A 15448-nucleotide genomic window follows, 5' to 3' on the forward strand; every position below is an offset into this window, starting at 1 on the left:
TAAGTACTTCATTATTCGTGATTTTAAAACATTTAAGCATATATTTATGTATATTTGAAGTGAAATAATTATATCAATCATATTTGAATTGTAGGTTGAGTGTGAGACGTGATTATGTGGATCTTATCTTAATAAAAAATATCGTCCGCCTCCCTTCATAAATATCTTATATATATATGAAATTAAGGATTAGGCAATTTGTTCCAATCATCCATTGCAAAATTACATCTTTTATAAACTTTTGAACCCTTTAAACAACTCAAAAATTTCATGGAACCTCTTCAATCTGAAATAATTGCAAACATATGGTTTTCTTGAAAGCAGACAGTTAATTTTTTCCTCTTCTCTCTAGGTTGGTGGAAAATGCAGTGTATTATTCTATATCTATTCATTTTCTTGACAAAGGTTATCTTGGCTAATGAAGAATATCCAGAGTCTGAGGAAAGAGGACTTAATACAGCGGATGAACTTGCTCTGATCCGCGCTAATTCCGTGGGCATCACTCATTTGGACTACTACGACGGACCAGAGATACTTTGTGCATTAGACCTCTATGAAAGGGACTTTCCCGAGACTTTTTGCGAAAATATTACCAGAAACGTTTGTGATGAGGAACTCGTCCTGCGGTTTAAAAGATTCAAAGAGAATTGTACGGATAATCGAGAATATTGTTCTACGAAGCAGAGAACTCAAACTTTCTTTGCTGAATCCGTTCTGTGTTTCAAATCTAGATTAACTATATGTCCAGATGGGAATAGTAGTTCTACCTTCAATATAACAGAATTGGAAGCGGAAATTCAAGAGAATAAGAACGACATTGTTAAGGCCATTCAAGCAACAACTTCTACCAACTTAACTTGTCACGACAATAGGAAAGTACATATATTTTTTTTCCTTTCTTTCAAAAAAAAATATTTTTCTTTATATATATATGGAATATTACGCGGCGTTTACAAGGGTCATTACTAGGACTCTTTTTCTTGGGGGAGATGTTGGGCTTTTTGACAATTTTTTAGAATAAAAAAATTTAAAATAAAAGTTAAAAACATTCTATTCTAATTTGGGGGGGGGGTAGAATTGTAAGGACTATATGCCTCCCATAGTGACGGGCGCGAATATCTTAAATATTGATTCTATGATTTTCATTGTGAATGATAAAATGCAATTTGAATTATCAAACGTAATCCTTCTAACAATCTCTTATAAATATCAATTAATTCTTCAGAGTTGCAGTTTGTACTGAAATACCTCAAACTGTGACCATCACGGAGAAGAAGCAGAAATGTAAAAGACGTCGTGGACGAAAAATAGTCGAAGATTTTAAGTAAGATTCAATAAAACGAAAATATAATAGGAAGTGAGAGGTTCATTTTCAGAACAGAAAAATTTTGCATCACCTATGCGAATGGGACTTGGACTTGTATGGATCTGAAGAAAGAAAAAGAGTCGCATAGACGGAAAGAGGCCTGTATAACGAGTGAGTCAATTAAAATGGTCAACTCAGAGATTATAGAGCCAAAATTGGACTGTGTATATAAGACACTCCGGCCCATTTGCCATAGATCAGATTGTAAGCTTGACAATAATGCAGGTAAGAATGTGTACATTAATTATGTATCCCTCATGGTTCTTTCATTCAAGAGCCCATCTGTCAGAAAGTCCCTGGTATTCCAAGACCCATTAAATTAAGTGAAACTCTTTGTGAGGAATGTGTGGATGGAAGGATGAGAACGGAGCCCGTACTCGTGAGTAAAGAGATATGTAGAGTAAAGAACGAGACATTTTGTGTGGAATCGATTCACGTGAGTTATATACTTGTATCAAAATATATTGTAGGTAGATATTTGGAAGGGTTTAAGAAAATCTTCTCATCTTTAGAAACAAAGTAAATGGCGAAAAATATGCACCAAGACTAATGGAGCAGAATTATCACAGAAGGACTTCTACCGGATAGAGATTGCTCCTGAGCATTGGATTACTACGGAGTACTTGGATGTAGCGGACGCTTTTAGGGAGGTCCAAGGGGAAGCAGAGCGTCAATATCGAAAGCTAATACTTGAAGAAGATAAGGTAGAGAGTGCTACTCCACCTTCCACTACACAAGATCCAGTCCTACAAAACTTTATTGTATGTGCAAATGACCACACTAAGTGTAAATTCACTTGATAACAATAGTTATAGCATATATATTATAATAAATATAAAGTAATAATTCATACCAAGGGAATATTTGTTGGTTTTTTATCTTTTATTTTTTATTCATGCACGTCTATTTGTTTATGAAAAAAAAATAATGATGATTAAATAATAATAATCTAAAATACACGATGACATGACAAGAAAATTTATTTATATGTTCATATTAATAACTAAGCATTTTACATCTATAATTATCATCACTTCAAAACGTGAAGGAACAAAAGCCTCGTTTTCTTGGAGAAAAAAAATACAGAATACTTGTGTTGAAGTAAACAACAACTCTTTTTAATCCAAGTCATCAGTAGAAGCAGCAGGCTTGGAGGGTTCTGGCTTAGGCACTTCTGTACCCGGTGGCGTTGGACCAGATCCCATATCAGGCATTCCATCACCCATACCAGGCATACCACCACCCATACCAGGCATACCACCCCCATACCAGGCATACCACCACCCATACCTGGGAACATACCAGGAAAGGCGCCTCCTCCACCACCCATTTTGGATGACAATTTTGAAAATATTTTCATTAGCTTAGGATGATCTTGATATTTTGATATATTTTGAGGATTCTTAAGGATATCTTGAAGAGCTTGTGATACTTCAGGATCTGACATGGCATCAAAGAGCATATCACTACCAGCTGCATCTTCTGATCCAGGAGTTTGTGCCTTTGCAGCCTCTTCAGTTGCCTTTGCACGAGCCTCTTGAGCCTTTTTTATTCTTTCCTTCTTTTCTTTGAGTTCCTTTTCTTCATTTCGTCTCTCCACTCGACGTGCATGTTCCTCTAACTTCTTAGCCTATTTATAATTAATTAAAAATAGATTAATATTAAAATTATTAATTCATATGCTGATCTATGCAAATTGCATGTACAGACATTCAATTACACATAAAACATTTGAAAATTAATGAAATTAAATAATAATAAAGCTTGAAGTAGCCTAATTATTCATGAGTTATTTTATCTATTACTAATAAGTAATTAGTATGTATGAATGTATGTATGCAATCGAGTCATTCTTAGAACTTCCCTTAAAATAAAGAAAAAAATATGTATTTTGGGTGCAAGCCAAGCACATGTTTTCTAATCTACCGTGAGTCTATGAGATCCTCAATAAGTAGCTCATCCTTTGCTCTTAGAATCCAGCAAATGAAGTATGAATGCAAAATAAACAATGAAAACATAAGGACCTTTCATTAAGATCGATTTCAAATGAAAGGAATCAGGAACACTTGATACTATTAAGAGTGTGTTTACCCGGATATTTAAATCACCCGTTCTTTTTTGGATACAAATAACAGTAAAACTCATTATGACTTTTTATTTTTTACTTTCCCTTCTTTTCGAAAATCTTCGGTGTTACTACTTTTTTTAAGTCAGTCGGATTGCAACAACTCTACCATACAATATACCTATATTGAAATTGTGAGGAAGGGGTGTGCTTCAAGGCGTATTAGTACTACTATGCTCCAAGCTTTTGCCATTTCTTTAACCGTGTTATCGGTGACACTGGGGGTGATCCCAATTATCACTGGGGTCAGGAGCTCATCGGGTAAATTATATTAACATATTAATCAAGAGGAAGTTAATTTACATAATATGTATATACATTTATTTTAAGATTGCGAACTCATTGGTAAAGGAGGATGCCGTGGGCCCAATTGGTCGTTTGAAGATTGGCCTAAGAACATAGGCAAGAAGGAAGACTGTTGTTCCGGCTGTAGGGAAACTAAAGGATGCACCAGCTATCATATGACCAAAAACAAGGAATGCGTTCTCTATGGACATAAGGAAATAATTCCTGCTCAAAGCCTCGCCGGAAATTGCTTCAGATTAAGGGGTAATAGATAGAGATGATAATTTTTATTACTATAATACTACTACTATGTTGTTGATTTATTTCCATACATACAAACATACCTAGGCAGCCCTTCCTTTTATATGAAATACGGTCAGAATCAGATCATGAACGTATTTTTTTAAGAAATACAATTATTACTTCATGTTCCATACATACAAACATTTAATTTGGCAAGAGATACAGGTGAAAGTAAGATGATATGTTTAAAGAAAAGAAAGGGAGGAGAACATAAGACCTGAATGACTACAAGGATATTATGTAGACAGCTATTCCTTAAGTTTTAATATGTACAACACCATACGATATATTAATTATATTCATCATCATACTCGTTCCTTCATGATTACACAGAGCACAATGAGGAAAGTGGTTCTCATAGGACCCATGGAGATGAATTCATTTCATCAAAGCAATGTGAGCAAATGGTAGAGAAAGAGTGCGGCGGGAAGTTTATTAAAGGTAGTGAAAGGATGATGAAATATTTATTTGCAATTTTACAATCATATTTGTGTGTGTGTAAGACTTAACACATCAAAAACTTAACATATACATTATATCTTTTGTCGTGTTTGTTAGTTGTATGTTAACAGTCTTATCCCAAAGAACATTAATGCATATATATTTATGTTTCGAAGTAGACAAGTAAAGAAAAACAAGCAAATATGTGTGAATCGTCTCAATCTAATACATATTAATCATGATTTATTATTTCTTTCACCAATTCATAGCTTCTTATAGTTCTATTTCCTCCTCCATGGATAACTACAACCTACTTAAACATATCTGTAGTCACGAAATAGTTCCTTCCACTATCATTCTACAAGAAAACAAGTGGGTCTCAATTTCTTTCTCCTATGTATTTACTAGGATTCTCTAAGACGACCTTCTCTTTATATATAAAGATACTTTTTTGAACATTAGTAAAGCCTTTTTTTTTTCAATCAGTGTGATACATAGTATATATATGAATTAACAAATCAATTACTTATATCGTAGGAGTAAAACTACAGTAAAAAAATCCTTCTCCTTTCATGGTCTTTTAAAAAATACCATTTTGAATCCTAGTAGCAGCTATTTAGAAAAGGACCAAGAGTGCAATTTGAAGAATGGGTAATACTTGTAGGTCTATACCACATTATGATTATAATAACAACAGTATTGATAGTGGTAGTAGCGAGGAGGACACAGGGACAATTAGTAACTACACAAGTACGGAGTATACTTCTATCCAAGGATTAGAAGAAGATGATGAGAATGAGGAAGAAATTAATCAAGGGGGTATATTTAATACTAACTTAGATCTACCACCAATGTCCGTAAAAATCATCAAGGAAAAGAAGTAGTTATTTTTCTAAGAGTACAAGCCATATGACGATACATATATTATTTTAGCTGCTCTTGGTGTCTTGTTCTTGACATAATTAATTAGTACTCTTTATATACATATTTATGTTAATGTCACATTCTAACAAAGATATTAATATTCATAGTCACATCCAATTCACACATAATATTTTTATAGAACCAAAGAAGCCTACACCTGAAAAGAAGAAGCCTATAAAGGACGAACCTAAGCATGAAAAGAAGAGTAAAGATTATTCGTCTAAGAAACTGGAAAAAGAAGTGATAAAGGAACCCAAAAAACCTTCACAGCCCACTGTCCAGAAAAAAAAGACACAAGAAGGTCATAAGAATCCTTCAAAAGAGGAGAATAATAAGAATAAAAAGATAAAGAAATCTAAGGGATCAACTTCTACCATAGACAAAGGTTTCTTTTTAAACAGAATTTCAATCATTTTAATTTCTACATTTTATTTAGTGGGGAACAAATACTTGCTTAAAGTGGGAGAGGGAGGATGCAGAGGAGATGGTTGGTCAAAAGGAGAGTGGCCTAAATGGTATGCAAACATGGACACATATACTTGTGCCAAAGCATGTTTGAATAGCAAGGAATGCACTGCCATTCACGTTCTAGAGCGCGAAACTTTGGAGGGAGAAACTTTATTAGAGTGCTTACATTATAATCACAAAAAAGTTATTACCGTTCCCAGACTTGGAGGTAATTGCTATAAATTAGTGGACAATATTCAGACTAAGGATGAAGGCAAAGAGGACGATTCAGAAACGATTGTAAGCTTCAGTGAGTAATCCGCGAGTAAACCAAGCAAACTATATAATAAAATAATATATAATATTCTTAAGCTTTCATCTAATTATGACTTTTCATAGAAAAACCAGTGGAGATTAAACACCTTGGAAAAGGTCGATGTAGAGGATATTTATGGCAAAGCTATGACAATAAATGGCCTAAAGTTTCAGGACATTTAACTCTTAAAGAGTGTTCCGAGGAATGTGCTAGATTTAAGGGATGTACATCATTTGATATAACGGAAGAAACATCCAACAAAAAAGCAGATTGTCTCCTCTATTCACATAAAGACATTGTACCAGCAAATTTCCAAAAAGGATCATGTTATGGCCTAGTGGATCGACTTCATTCAAAAGAGAAACCCCTTAAAAAAACTCAAAACCATGGAAAGAAAGATGTTAATACTAATATTGATGAGAGTGACAATGATTATGAAGAAGATGAGCTTGAACTTGATGAAGGTAGATAGAAAGATAACTTTGACACATTATTCAAAATCTCAACTCATAACACCTTTTTCTTATGATAATAGATGCTACCTATTTTCACCAAGGACATGGAAGATGTAGAGGTCCTAATTGGACAATTGGCAGGAAATGGCCAAAATTAAAGGGGAGGAGGTCAATTCAAGGATGTGCCAACTCTTGTCAGTTGAAAAAAGGATGTACAGGCTTCGATATTTCTGATGGAAGTGAAGCTGACCAAACATATGAATGTGTATTATATGGCCACAAAAACCCTGCACCTGCATCAAGCGTTCCAGGCGAATGCTACAAGTTGGAATTTGTTACTGAGGACGACAACTCAGATGAGAATGATGATGAGGCGGATGACTTGGACGAAGCTTTTTCAAATATAGGTAAAAAATTATATAATTTAAAATAGAGTAAATTGGTCAAAATATCTAATATCCTCCAGGTGATGATGTAGAGAAAATAGATGAGGGAGCTTGCCGTGGTGAGAATTGGCAGAATCCTTCTCAAACCTGGCCAAAAGTGAAAGGCATTTTAATGCCAGAAGAATGTAAAAATGAATGTGGAAACACAAAGGGCTGCACAGCGTTCGACTTATCGCCGCTTGATACAACAGCTAATGCGGAAGGAAAGTTCAACTGCTACTTATTTGGACACAAGGATGTAATTGCAGCTTCTGCAGTTCCGGGGAATTGCTTCATTTTCCCGGACGCAATACCCAATGATGAAGAAAATGACGATTATGATAAAAAGGAATTTAAAAAACTGGGAAAAGGCCTTTGTCGAGGGCCAAACTGGCAGGATAAGTACTGGCCAAAGGTCGGTAATTTGGTGAAGGAGGAATATGAATGCTTCAAGCAATGTAAAGAGAGAGGTGCATGCACTGCTTTCGATGTATCACCGTCCACAACCCCGTCCAAGTTAAATTGCTTCATGTTTGGACATGGAGAAGTGATTCCTGCATCGAGCTTAAATGGTGACTGCTACAAGATGAAAGGACGATCAGCACGAAAACGTTCATTTAAAGCACACTCGACGCCACAAGTTTTCAAAGGTGTATGTAGAGGAGAAAACTGGCAATCTTTGAAGGGATGGCCTGTCGAAAAAAGCTCTATTGTTTTAAATGCAGATGATTGCTCCGAAATGTGCGAAGATATGAATGGCTGCACGGCATTTGACATCAGAAATTCTAGTGGAATGAAAATATGCACCTATTATGGTCATAAGGAAGTCAAACCCGCAGCTGCAGTACCAGGAGAATGTTACATATTCCCGCTAAAAGATAATATTAGCGACGAGAAAAAAGTAGTCGAAGGACAGACTTACATAGGAAAGGGAGCCTGCAGAGGACCTGGATGGGCTGGTAAGAAATGGCCCAAAGAAATCAAGGGGAAAAGAATAAGCTTAAAGGAGTGTGCTCAAGAATGTTGGAGCCTAAAAGGATGTACAGCTTTTGATTTAAGAGAACATGATAATGAAATAGTATGCACTATATTTGGCCACAAGAATGTAATACCTGCAAGCGCAGTTCCCGGCGACTGCTACGCCGCTCCTAAGGTCTCATTAGAAAAGTCCAGGAATGGGAAGAAAACGGAAGAAAAACTGAAGAAAAAAAAACCAGACGTAGAGAAGCCTAAGAAGAAGAAATATTACAAAATTCCAGAATATAAAGAACCCAAAGTTATCAATGATGAAGAGTCTGATGATGACGCAGAGTGGCTATTTGAGCCTCCCCCACCTGAAGTTCGAGCTCGAAATCATATTGAAGAAATTCTGGATATGACAAAGTTAAGTACATACAAGTCCGACAAATTGATAGACAAAACTCTCAAGGATCTAAAAAAAACATATCAATCCTCAGTTGAGCCATTAGAAACCCTATTTAAATACAGAGAACTAAGTAATCGACATCACGGAGACCCTGAAATTTTTGCAAACCCCTTAATTGTATTGATGGGCCCATGGTCTGGAGGAAAATCTACCATGATTAATTACATTTTAGGGACTGAGTTCAGCAAAAATGCATTCAAAGCAAGTAAGTATTTTTATCATACATAAACATTAGTATTTTGATAATATTTTTGCTAGCTGCAGAACCATCAGAAGGTTTTAATTTCAATATTGCCATGTACGGAGATAGTGAAGAAGAACTTGAGGGTACAGAGTTAGCAGCTCAATTTGCTTTTTCTAGTCTACAAAAGTTTGGACAAGAATTCTTAAAAAAGTTGAAAGGAAAGAAAATGCCCAATCAACTTTTAAAGAAGGTGAGATTTCAGCAAAGATCTTCAAAGAAGTTTCCATAAATGCATGATGTGATTCTGATTTGCCTAAACAGGGGATTTGGAGAAATGTCTGTTTTTATACTTCTCCAGTAGCCTGTTAGGCATCTTAGGGCATTGAAAGCAACATTTGAAATATTTTTTTGTTGAATTGTAAATAATTCATTTTTAAGGCTACATTTGCAGAAATACCAGGTGTTTTAGAAACGGGAAGCGTCCGAAAAAGGGACCGTCAATATCCATTCAATGACGCTTGCCAATGGTTTATAGATCACGCCGATCTTATTTTACTTGTTTATGACTATGCTAAATTGGACATCGGGCCAGAAACAGAAGCACTTCTTGATCAATTGAAGGGAAGAGAAACCCAAGTAATTATAACTTATATTGAGGTATACACATACATGCATTCTTCATATTAAAGGTACGGATTATACTCAATAAAGCTGACGAAATAACAGCAGATGAATTATTGAAAATCCAAGGAAGTTTGGTATGGAATGTATCACCATTGATGGCAAGTATGGAACCCCCAAAAATGTATGCAGGATCTTTCTGGTCTAGACCATATAAAACTGGCGCACCAAAAAAGCTTTTAAAATCCCAGGAAATATCCCTGTTAAAGGACATACATCAGGCTATAACTAAGCAAGTAGAAAATAGGATTGCAACTGCTCGACGATTTGCGGTAAATTATTTACACTTAACTAAATAGACGATTGTTCTCTTATAAATCAATTCCTTCATAGGTCCGAGTAAGAAATCATGCTAAAATGGTGGACTGCTACCTTAACACTTACTACAACCACAAAGGATACTTGGGAGACAAGAATAAGATTAGTGCAGACATAATTGATAACCCACATAAATATAACATTTATCAAGGTCTTAGTACAATGACCAATATCTCCAGATACGACCTTCCTGATCCAGAAAATTATAGATACTTTTTTAATCTTCACCCTCTCTATGACTTCCCTACACTTAAGTCAACTTGTACATTCTTCAAAGGTTGTCCAATTAACAAACTGGATTTAGCAATAGCATATGAGTTTCCTGAGCTTATAACTGCTTATAAAAAAGAATATAATAGGATGAATAGTTCCAGCAATGTATAATTGGGAAAAAGTCGAGAAAAATTACGGATATGAGTCACAATTCTTAAATATTTTGTTATTTTATGAGGGAAAAAAATGTATTACCTAATCATACTGGAGAATGTCAGTAATTTATATTATATTTATATATATAAAAAAACAAAAATATACTTACATTCGGAGTGACTTCCTTTAACCATTCATCAGCTTGTTCATCAAAATCAATTTTACAGGCAGTTCTTAGATCTTTTACTGCATCTAAGAATTGTCCAAGAAGTCTACATATAATTAATGATATATCAGTTAGTCACTCATTAAAAAAATAGAAAGATAAATAAATGCAAAGACTTCTAAGTTTAAATACCTATGTGCTCGCCCTCTAAATTTGTAGGCTGATGCATTATCTGGATTGAGTTGGATAGCCATATTGCAATCACGAATACACGCTTTAGGCTTTTTTATTTTTAGATAGCAGGTCCCACGTTTAGCAAACATGGCAGCCGAGGTGGGGTTAATTTTAATGGCTTCTGTGAAGAAATCAACGGACTTTTCCCAATCCCCGGAGCTATAAGAGCTCATAGCTTCAGATCTTTTGTTCTCAAACAACTCCATTTCGGATTCGCTCAATTCAACTTTTGAAGGATCGCCCATTTCGTGTTCGGTGTCATCATTGTCCTCTAAAAATTAAATGACATCATCATTAAGTACAGCAAAATTGAATTCAAATTAAATTTAGTATTTACCGATAACTCCCTCCAAATCAAGCTCCACTTCAGACTCCATCTCCTCATCCTCCTCAACGACTTCCTCCATTTTTTCCTCCTTTTCTACTTTTGGCTCTTCCGCTTTAGTTTCTTTCTTGGGCTCAGTCGGCTTACTCGATTCTTGAGTGGGAATTTTTCCACCCATTTCAAGAATGTAGTCACGGAAAAAGTCCAGCTCCGGTAAATGTATTATATGAGGACATTGCTTCAATACTTTGATCAATTCCTTCAATTCATGGACTTTATTTGGTGGTAGCATTCTTGCAGTTTTCGCCTTGGAACCCTCTCGAACCTTAAAGAAAAATTATACAACTGAATGAAATTTGCCACATTGAACGCAATTTAAAACTCAATGCTGTACTCAGGTTGGCGAGCCTGACTCATCTTCATAGCGAGGCAGGTGGAAAAGCTCACGCATATTTTAATCCATCTAATACTCTCAACCTCTACCAATTATAATCAATATTTCCAGTTTTTGAGAAACATTCTCGGAATATTACTACAAATTTAAGATAATAAATAGGAACTTGCGAGTTTTCAATCATACCTCTTTCACGAGTACACTTTTGAATCCTGTTCTGTTCTATCCATGGCTGGAGCCTGTAGCACAGGACTTAGAAATCATGTCATATTATTTTGCAATTAATTTATTCCTTAAATTGAATCCTATAAAGGATTACGCCCAATGGAAATACCTCTTCTTTCAATTAAGATATAGAGCACTTTCATGTGACGTCCGTATTGTTGATGTCAGTTTTTCAGTTTATGTCTCCAAGCTGCAGAAGTTTTTATTGAAACCCCATTTTTTATAAACTTAAATATTACTTCAATTTATTATACACCAGACCCCAACATCTATTAAAGATATGTTATTACATCGTTATACAATCTAATTTTCATATTGTAACCAATAACTTAACAATGGAAAGAATAGGATATTTTTCTCAACTTTTCGCGTTCCTAATGGGTAAAAAAAAAAAAAAAAAGTACCAATACAAATCAAGTCATTTCATATAGATTTTCAGTACATATTACTTCGATTTAATTCAAATATGAATATTTATCTATGACATCAAGTATTATTCAAAACAGGTGCAAGTATTTTTTATTCTAATTGGAAATTTGTACATTTTACATAATAAAGATAACTACTATGAACCTATGAAGATAGCGTCGCCCTCAATAAGGATGCAATTTATGACTTCATTGAAAACAAAACATTATCATTTAAAACTTTTTGTCATTTTCTTGGCCACAAAGTTCACAATCTAGTCTAATAGGCTCACTTCTAAATATTCCCTTGGATTCATGTAAGAATCCAGAGGAAACTACTCACTTGATTATTTTCTAGTACCAAAGATTTCCTAGCCACCGATTCTTTTTAAGTACCAAGGTACTAAATAGCAACAAAGATTATGTTCTAATATTTTCATCTACATTCCCGTCGAAATCAGATAAAAAAGAAAGAAAGAGTCGTGCTTTAGAGGACGGTTCTAGATTTTTACATAGGATCGGGAAAGATGAATAGAGTCTACACCAATAATTGGAACGAACTATACTTGTATAAAAATTTTATTAAACAAAAATGAGAAAACTGAAGGATTTCTTTAACCAGCGATTTAGTACGGTAGAATGTTCATTTGCCATTGAATAAGATATAATTAGTAAAAATTACACTTCTTAATAATTAATAAAGGAATACAATTAAATTATCTTAACAACGCTTCTAGGATAAATACAATATACTATTTCAGAGGATTTAAACCCAGAGATATCCTCAATTTATTAGTTTCCTCAATGGACATTTCATCCGCTCCACCTTTTGACTTATATGAATTTGATGAGGAAGACTTTTGCGAAGATTCTTTCCGTCTATGGTGGCTACGTTCATCTCTTCTCCGATCATGTCTCCTCGGAGATCTACTTCTTGAACGCGACCTATTCCTCCTTCGATCACGACTTACGCTCCTACTCCTTCTCCGACGACGTGATGATTTATAACGCTCTGAAGATGAATCTCTTCTTCTTTTGGATTTATGTTTTTTGGTGTCCCCTTCATCATCTTTCAAAATGCCCTCTTCCTCTTCAGATGAACTCTCTTCAATTTCTTCATCCAAGTCTTCATCTAGAATAGAGACTCGAGGCTCAAGATTTTGGGTTTCCTCTAAAATACTTCTTATTTGAATTCTGGGTAAAATAGTGTCACATAAGCGCTCTTCCCTCAAGAGTGTATCAACAAATTCATCCATATGACTCAAGTTGAACTCTATTAAAATAAGTTTCCATTATATTTACTTATTTTCTAATATACTAATACAAAAAAAGAAAAGAAACATACTTCCTTGTTTGTCTTGTACACGTATTTTTCGATAATCGTTTAACAGTGGCTCTAAGTATTTATAACAATCTAAGGATGATCCAACGAGGCGTAGATAAAACGCTCCAAGCGCTCGAACATATCTATAGAAATTAATTAAAATATTCAAATCAATTTCGAAAGAAATCAATTAAAGGAGTCTTTACTTGAAATCCTCATTTTTTATGAATTCAACTACAATGTCTTTTTCTGGTTGAATTTGAAGCATTTTTAACACCAAGCAAAGAAAAGGTGTTGGTTTGATATTTCCAGCAAACGTTCCACCTATATAGCGGAGCTCCATAGCCTTATCAACGAGTAATTCCGCTAAATATCAAAATAAACAATTAATTATTAAACCAGGCGAAGAAATATTATATTATAAAACCTGTAAGAGCAAAGCACTGTTCCTTCCAATATTTGGAGTCATAGATACGTGTACGAATGACTTTCTCGATGAGGTACTGAGGATTAGTTCCTTTGATTGTAGTTGCATCTTTTACCGTTCTATTTGCCATAATTACGACTTACGATCCCATAGAATTAATTAATATTTCATAGTGTAAGTCTGTATGCGAGTGAATAATAACAATGAAAGGTTTAGTTGAACACAAAAGGAATATTAATAAATAAGTTTTCAAGGGTACCAGGTTAATTTATCTTTTTTTTACATTACTGCGTTTTCACTAATGTTGAATACAATCAAATTAATAAAAAATAGATAATACCTAGCTAGAGAGAAAAATTATTTATGAAATGGCTAGATTTTTACATACAATTTTATTTAGGGACAAGAAAAGTGAGTTTATTAGTGTAAATTATCTTATTCTTGCAAATTTTATTGTTAATTTATTGTCTACACTACGGAAATGAGAATGTGTAATGCTAATGAATCAGTACTAATTATGTATAACTAGGCTAGACGTTAGATGTTTTTAATAGACCGTAAATTTTAAAGTATTCATTTTGATGTCCAATTACAAGGCCGAAGTCTTAACGAAAATGGGTTTTTATTTTTATTATAATATTTGATCTGTTAAGCCACAAAATGGTAAAGTGAAAAGCCGTAGAAGTGACCAATGTTGGCGAAATATTATTTAATAATTCATAAGTATTATAATTATACTTGTTGCATACAAACAAAAGTAATAATATTACATAATTTAATCTTTATAATTTGAATAGTTTCAAAATAAAAAATTACCTTCTTAAAATTCATATTCTGTTTAGTCCTAGTCTAAGCTAAAGCTTCCAACCAAGTAGCAAAATGAGGACCCACGTGATCAATAGCTAAAAAGATTTGTGTTACACATAATTTTTTTTGACCGTTAGAGGTACTCGGACATATAATTAGGAGTAATTATGTTGCTTAATAAATTTTACTTTTTATTTGAGCTTAGCTAGACAAAATTTAGCTTTGGTCCATGGAGCATAATTCAAATCTCGAGTCCAAGTTCCCAACTCTGACAATAATTGAAATCAATAATTTTATCTTAAATTATACATTTATCATTACACCATTAATAAATCAAAATGTATAATTTAAAACCCTTCTTCTCTGTGGTGGGATATTCACAAAAGGAAAAATCAAAGAAATTATCATTTGTTCTTTCCTCACAGCCAAACACATCTTCTACCTCTTTGCTTCTCAGCAAAATTAGAATGTGAGGCTTGCCTCGTTATTATTTATAAATTATATCATATAATATAATAATCATATCCTTTGCTAGTATGATATAATTTATATGATACAGGCAAAGGCTTATACCGCATTGCTCGGCCAAGAAGGGAGTTGGACATCATATTGACAATGGTCAAAATAATTGAAAAATTATACAGAAAATAATTATATATACAGAATTATTCTATTGTACTAATAATTATTATACGAATGTTTCATTGTTGTCGAGAAAGATCCTGATAATTATAATTCTCTTGCTATGATCGTAACAATGTAGCGGAAAATTGACCATATTTTACAGTACATTTTACCAGTGATGAAAATCCGGTGTATTTTTTAGCTGGCACGGTTTTTTTTTTTCCTTTTAATTCGAAATTCTAAAGAATGTATTTTCTTTCCACAGCAGTTGTCATTATTATTTAATTCCTAACTATTGAACATCATTTACTAAATAGAAACAATTATATTCAAAACCTGATTGAACATGCGTGTTGCTCATACAAGACGGAGCAAAACCCTGGAAATTTGTTGTGGTGTTATAATTGTAAGTCCTTGTTGTACTTAAAGTAGAATTGGGGATCGACATCG

General features: G+C 34.0%; 4 protein-coding genes across 7 annotated transcripts; 2 read left to right on the plus strand and 2 right to left on the minus strand.

Moving 5' to 3' along the window:
* The first annotated feature begins 71 nt into the window (after window positions 1-71).
* LOC121119643 (uncharacterized) lies at window positions 72-2344 on the plus strand. Its single transcript, XM_071889502.1, has 6 exons — window positions 72-90; window positions 353-870; window positions 1224-1324; window positions 1377-1591; window positions 1642-1802; window positions 1879-2344. Exons 2-6 carry the CDS (start codon window positions 364-366, stop codon window positions 2164-2166), a joined length of 1272 nt encoding a protein of 423 aa, XP_071745603.1. The 5' UTR covers window positions 72-90; window positions 353-363; the 3' UTR covers window positions 2167-2344.
* Window positions 2329-11169, minus strand: LOC121119644 (putative protein FAM10A4). Its single transcript, XM_040714372.1, is given in 5 exon segments — window positions 2329-2633; window positions 2636-2996; window positions 10235-10337; window positions 10424-10736; window positions 10803-11169. Coding segments are annotated over 5 exon segments (1206 nt in total). The 5' UTR covers window positions 11083-11169; the 3' UTR covers window positions 2329-2484.
* On the plus strand, window positions 3338-10260 carry LOC121119642 (uncharacterized). Of its 4 annotated transcripts, none has more exons than XR_005864802.2 (12): window positions 3338-3752; window positions 3822-4040; window positions 4413-4520; window positions 5584-5829; window positions 5881-6201; window positions 6291-6671; window positions 6743-7069; window positions 7129-8718; window positions 8772-8947; window positions 9149-9333; window positions 9387-9650; window positions 9712-10260. XR_005864802.2 is itself a non-coding variant. In XM_040714366.2 (12 exons), the coding sequence occupies exons 1-12, from the start codon at window positions 3665-3667 to the stop codon at window positions 10078-10080; spliced, it is 4287 nt and encodes a 1428-aa protein (XP_040570300.1). In that variant the 5' UTR covers window positions 3338-3664; the 3' UTR covers window positions 10081-10260. The 4 variants fall into 4 exon arrangements, 3 of the variants coding, with proteins under 3 accessions (XP_040570300.1, XP_040570301.1, XP_040570303.1); XM_040714366.2 differs by having other exon boundaries at window positions 9136-9333; XM_040714367.2 differs by having other exon boundaries at window positions 8778-8947; window positions 9136-9333.
* Window positions 11170-12379: 1210 nt separating the features above from the next.
* On the minus strand, window positions 12380-13784 carry LOC121119645 (pre-mRNA-splicing factor 38A). Its single transcript, XM_040714373.2, has 4 exons — window positions 13568-13784; window positions 13347-13506; window positions 13162-13283; window positions 12380-13089 (listed from the first exon to the last, which is right to left on the minus strand). Exons 1-4 carry the CDS (start codon window positions 13695-13697, stop codon window positions 12569-12571), a joined length of 933 nt encoding a protein of 310 aa, XP_040570307.1. The 5' UTR covers window positions 13698-13784; the 3' UTR covers window positions 12380-12568.
* Between the last annotated feature and the right edge of the window lie 1664 nt (window positions 13785-15448).

Source organism: Lepeophtheirus salmonis, chromosome 6 (genome assembly GCF_016086655.4).
Source record: "Lepeophtheirus salmonis chromosome 6, UVic_Lsal_1.4, whole genome shotgun sequence".
Classification (NCBI taxonomy): domain Eukaryota; kingdom Metazoa; phylum Arthropoda; class Copepoda; order Siphonostomatoida; family Caligidae; genus Lepeophtheirus; species Lepeophtheirus salmonis.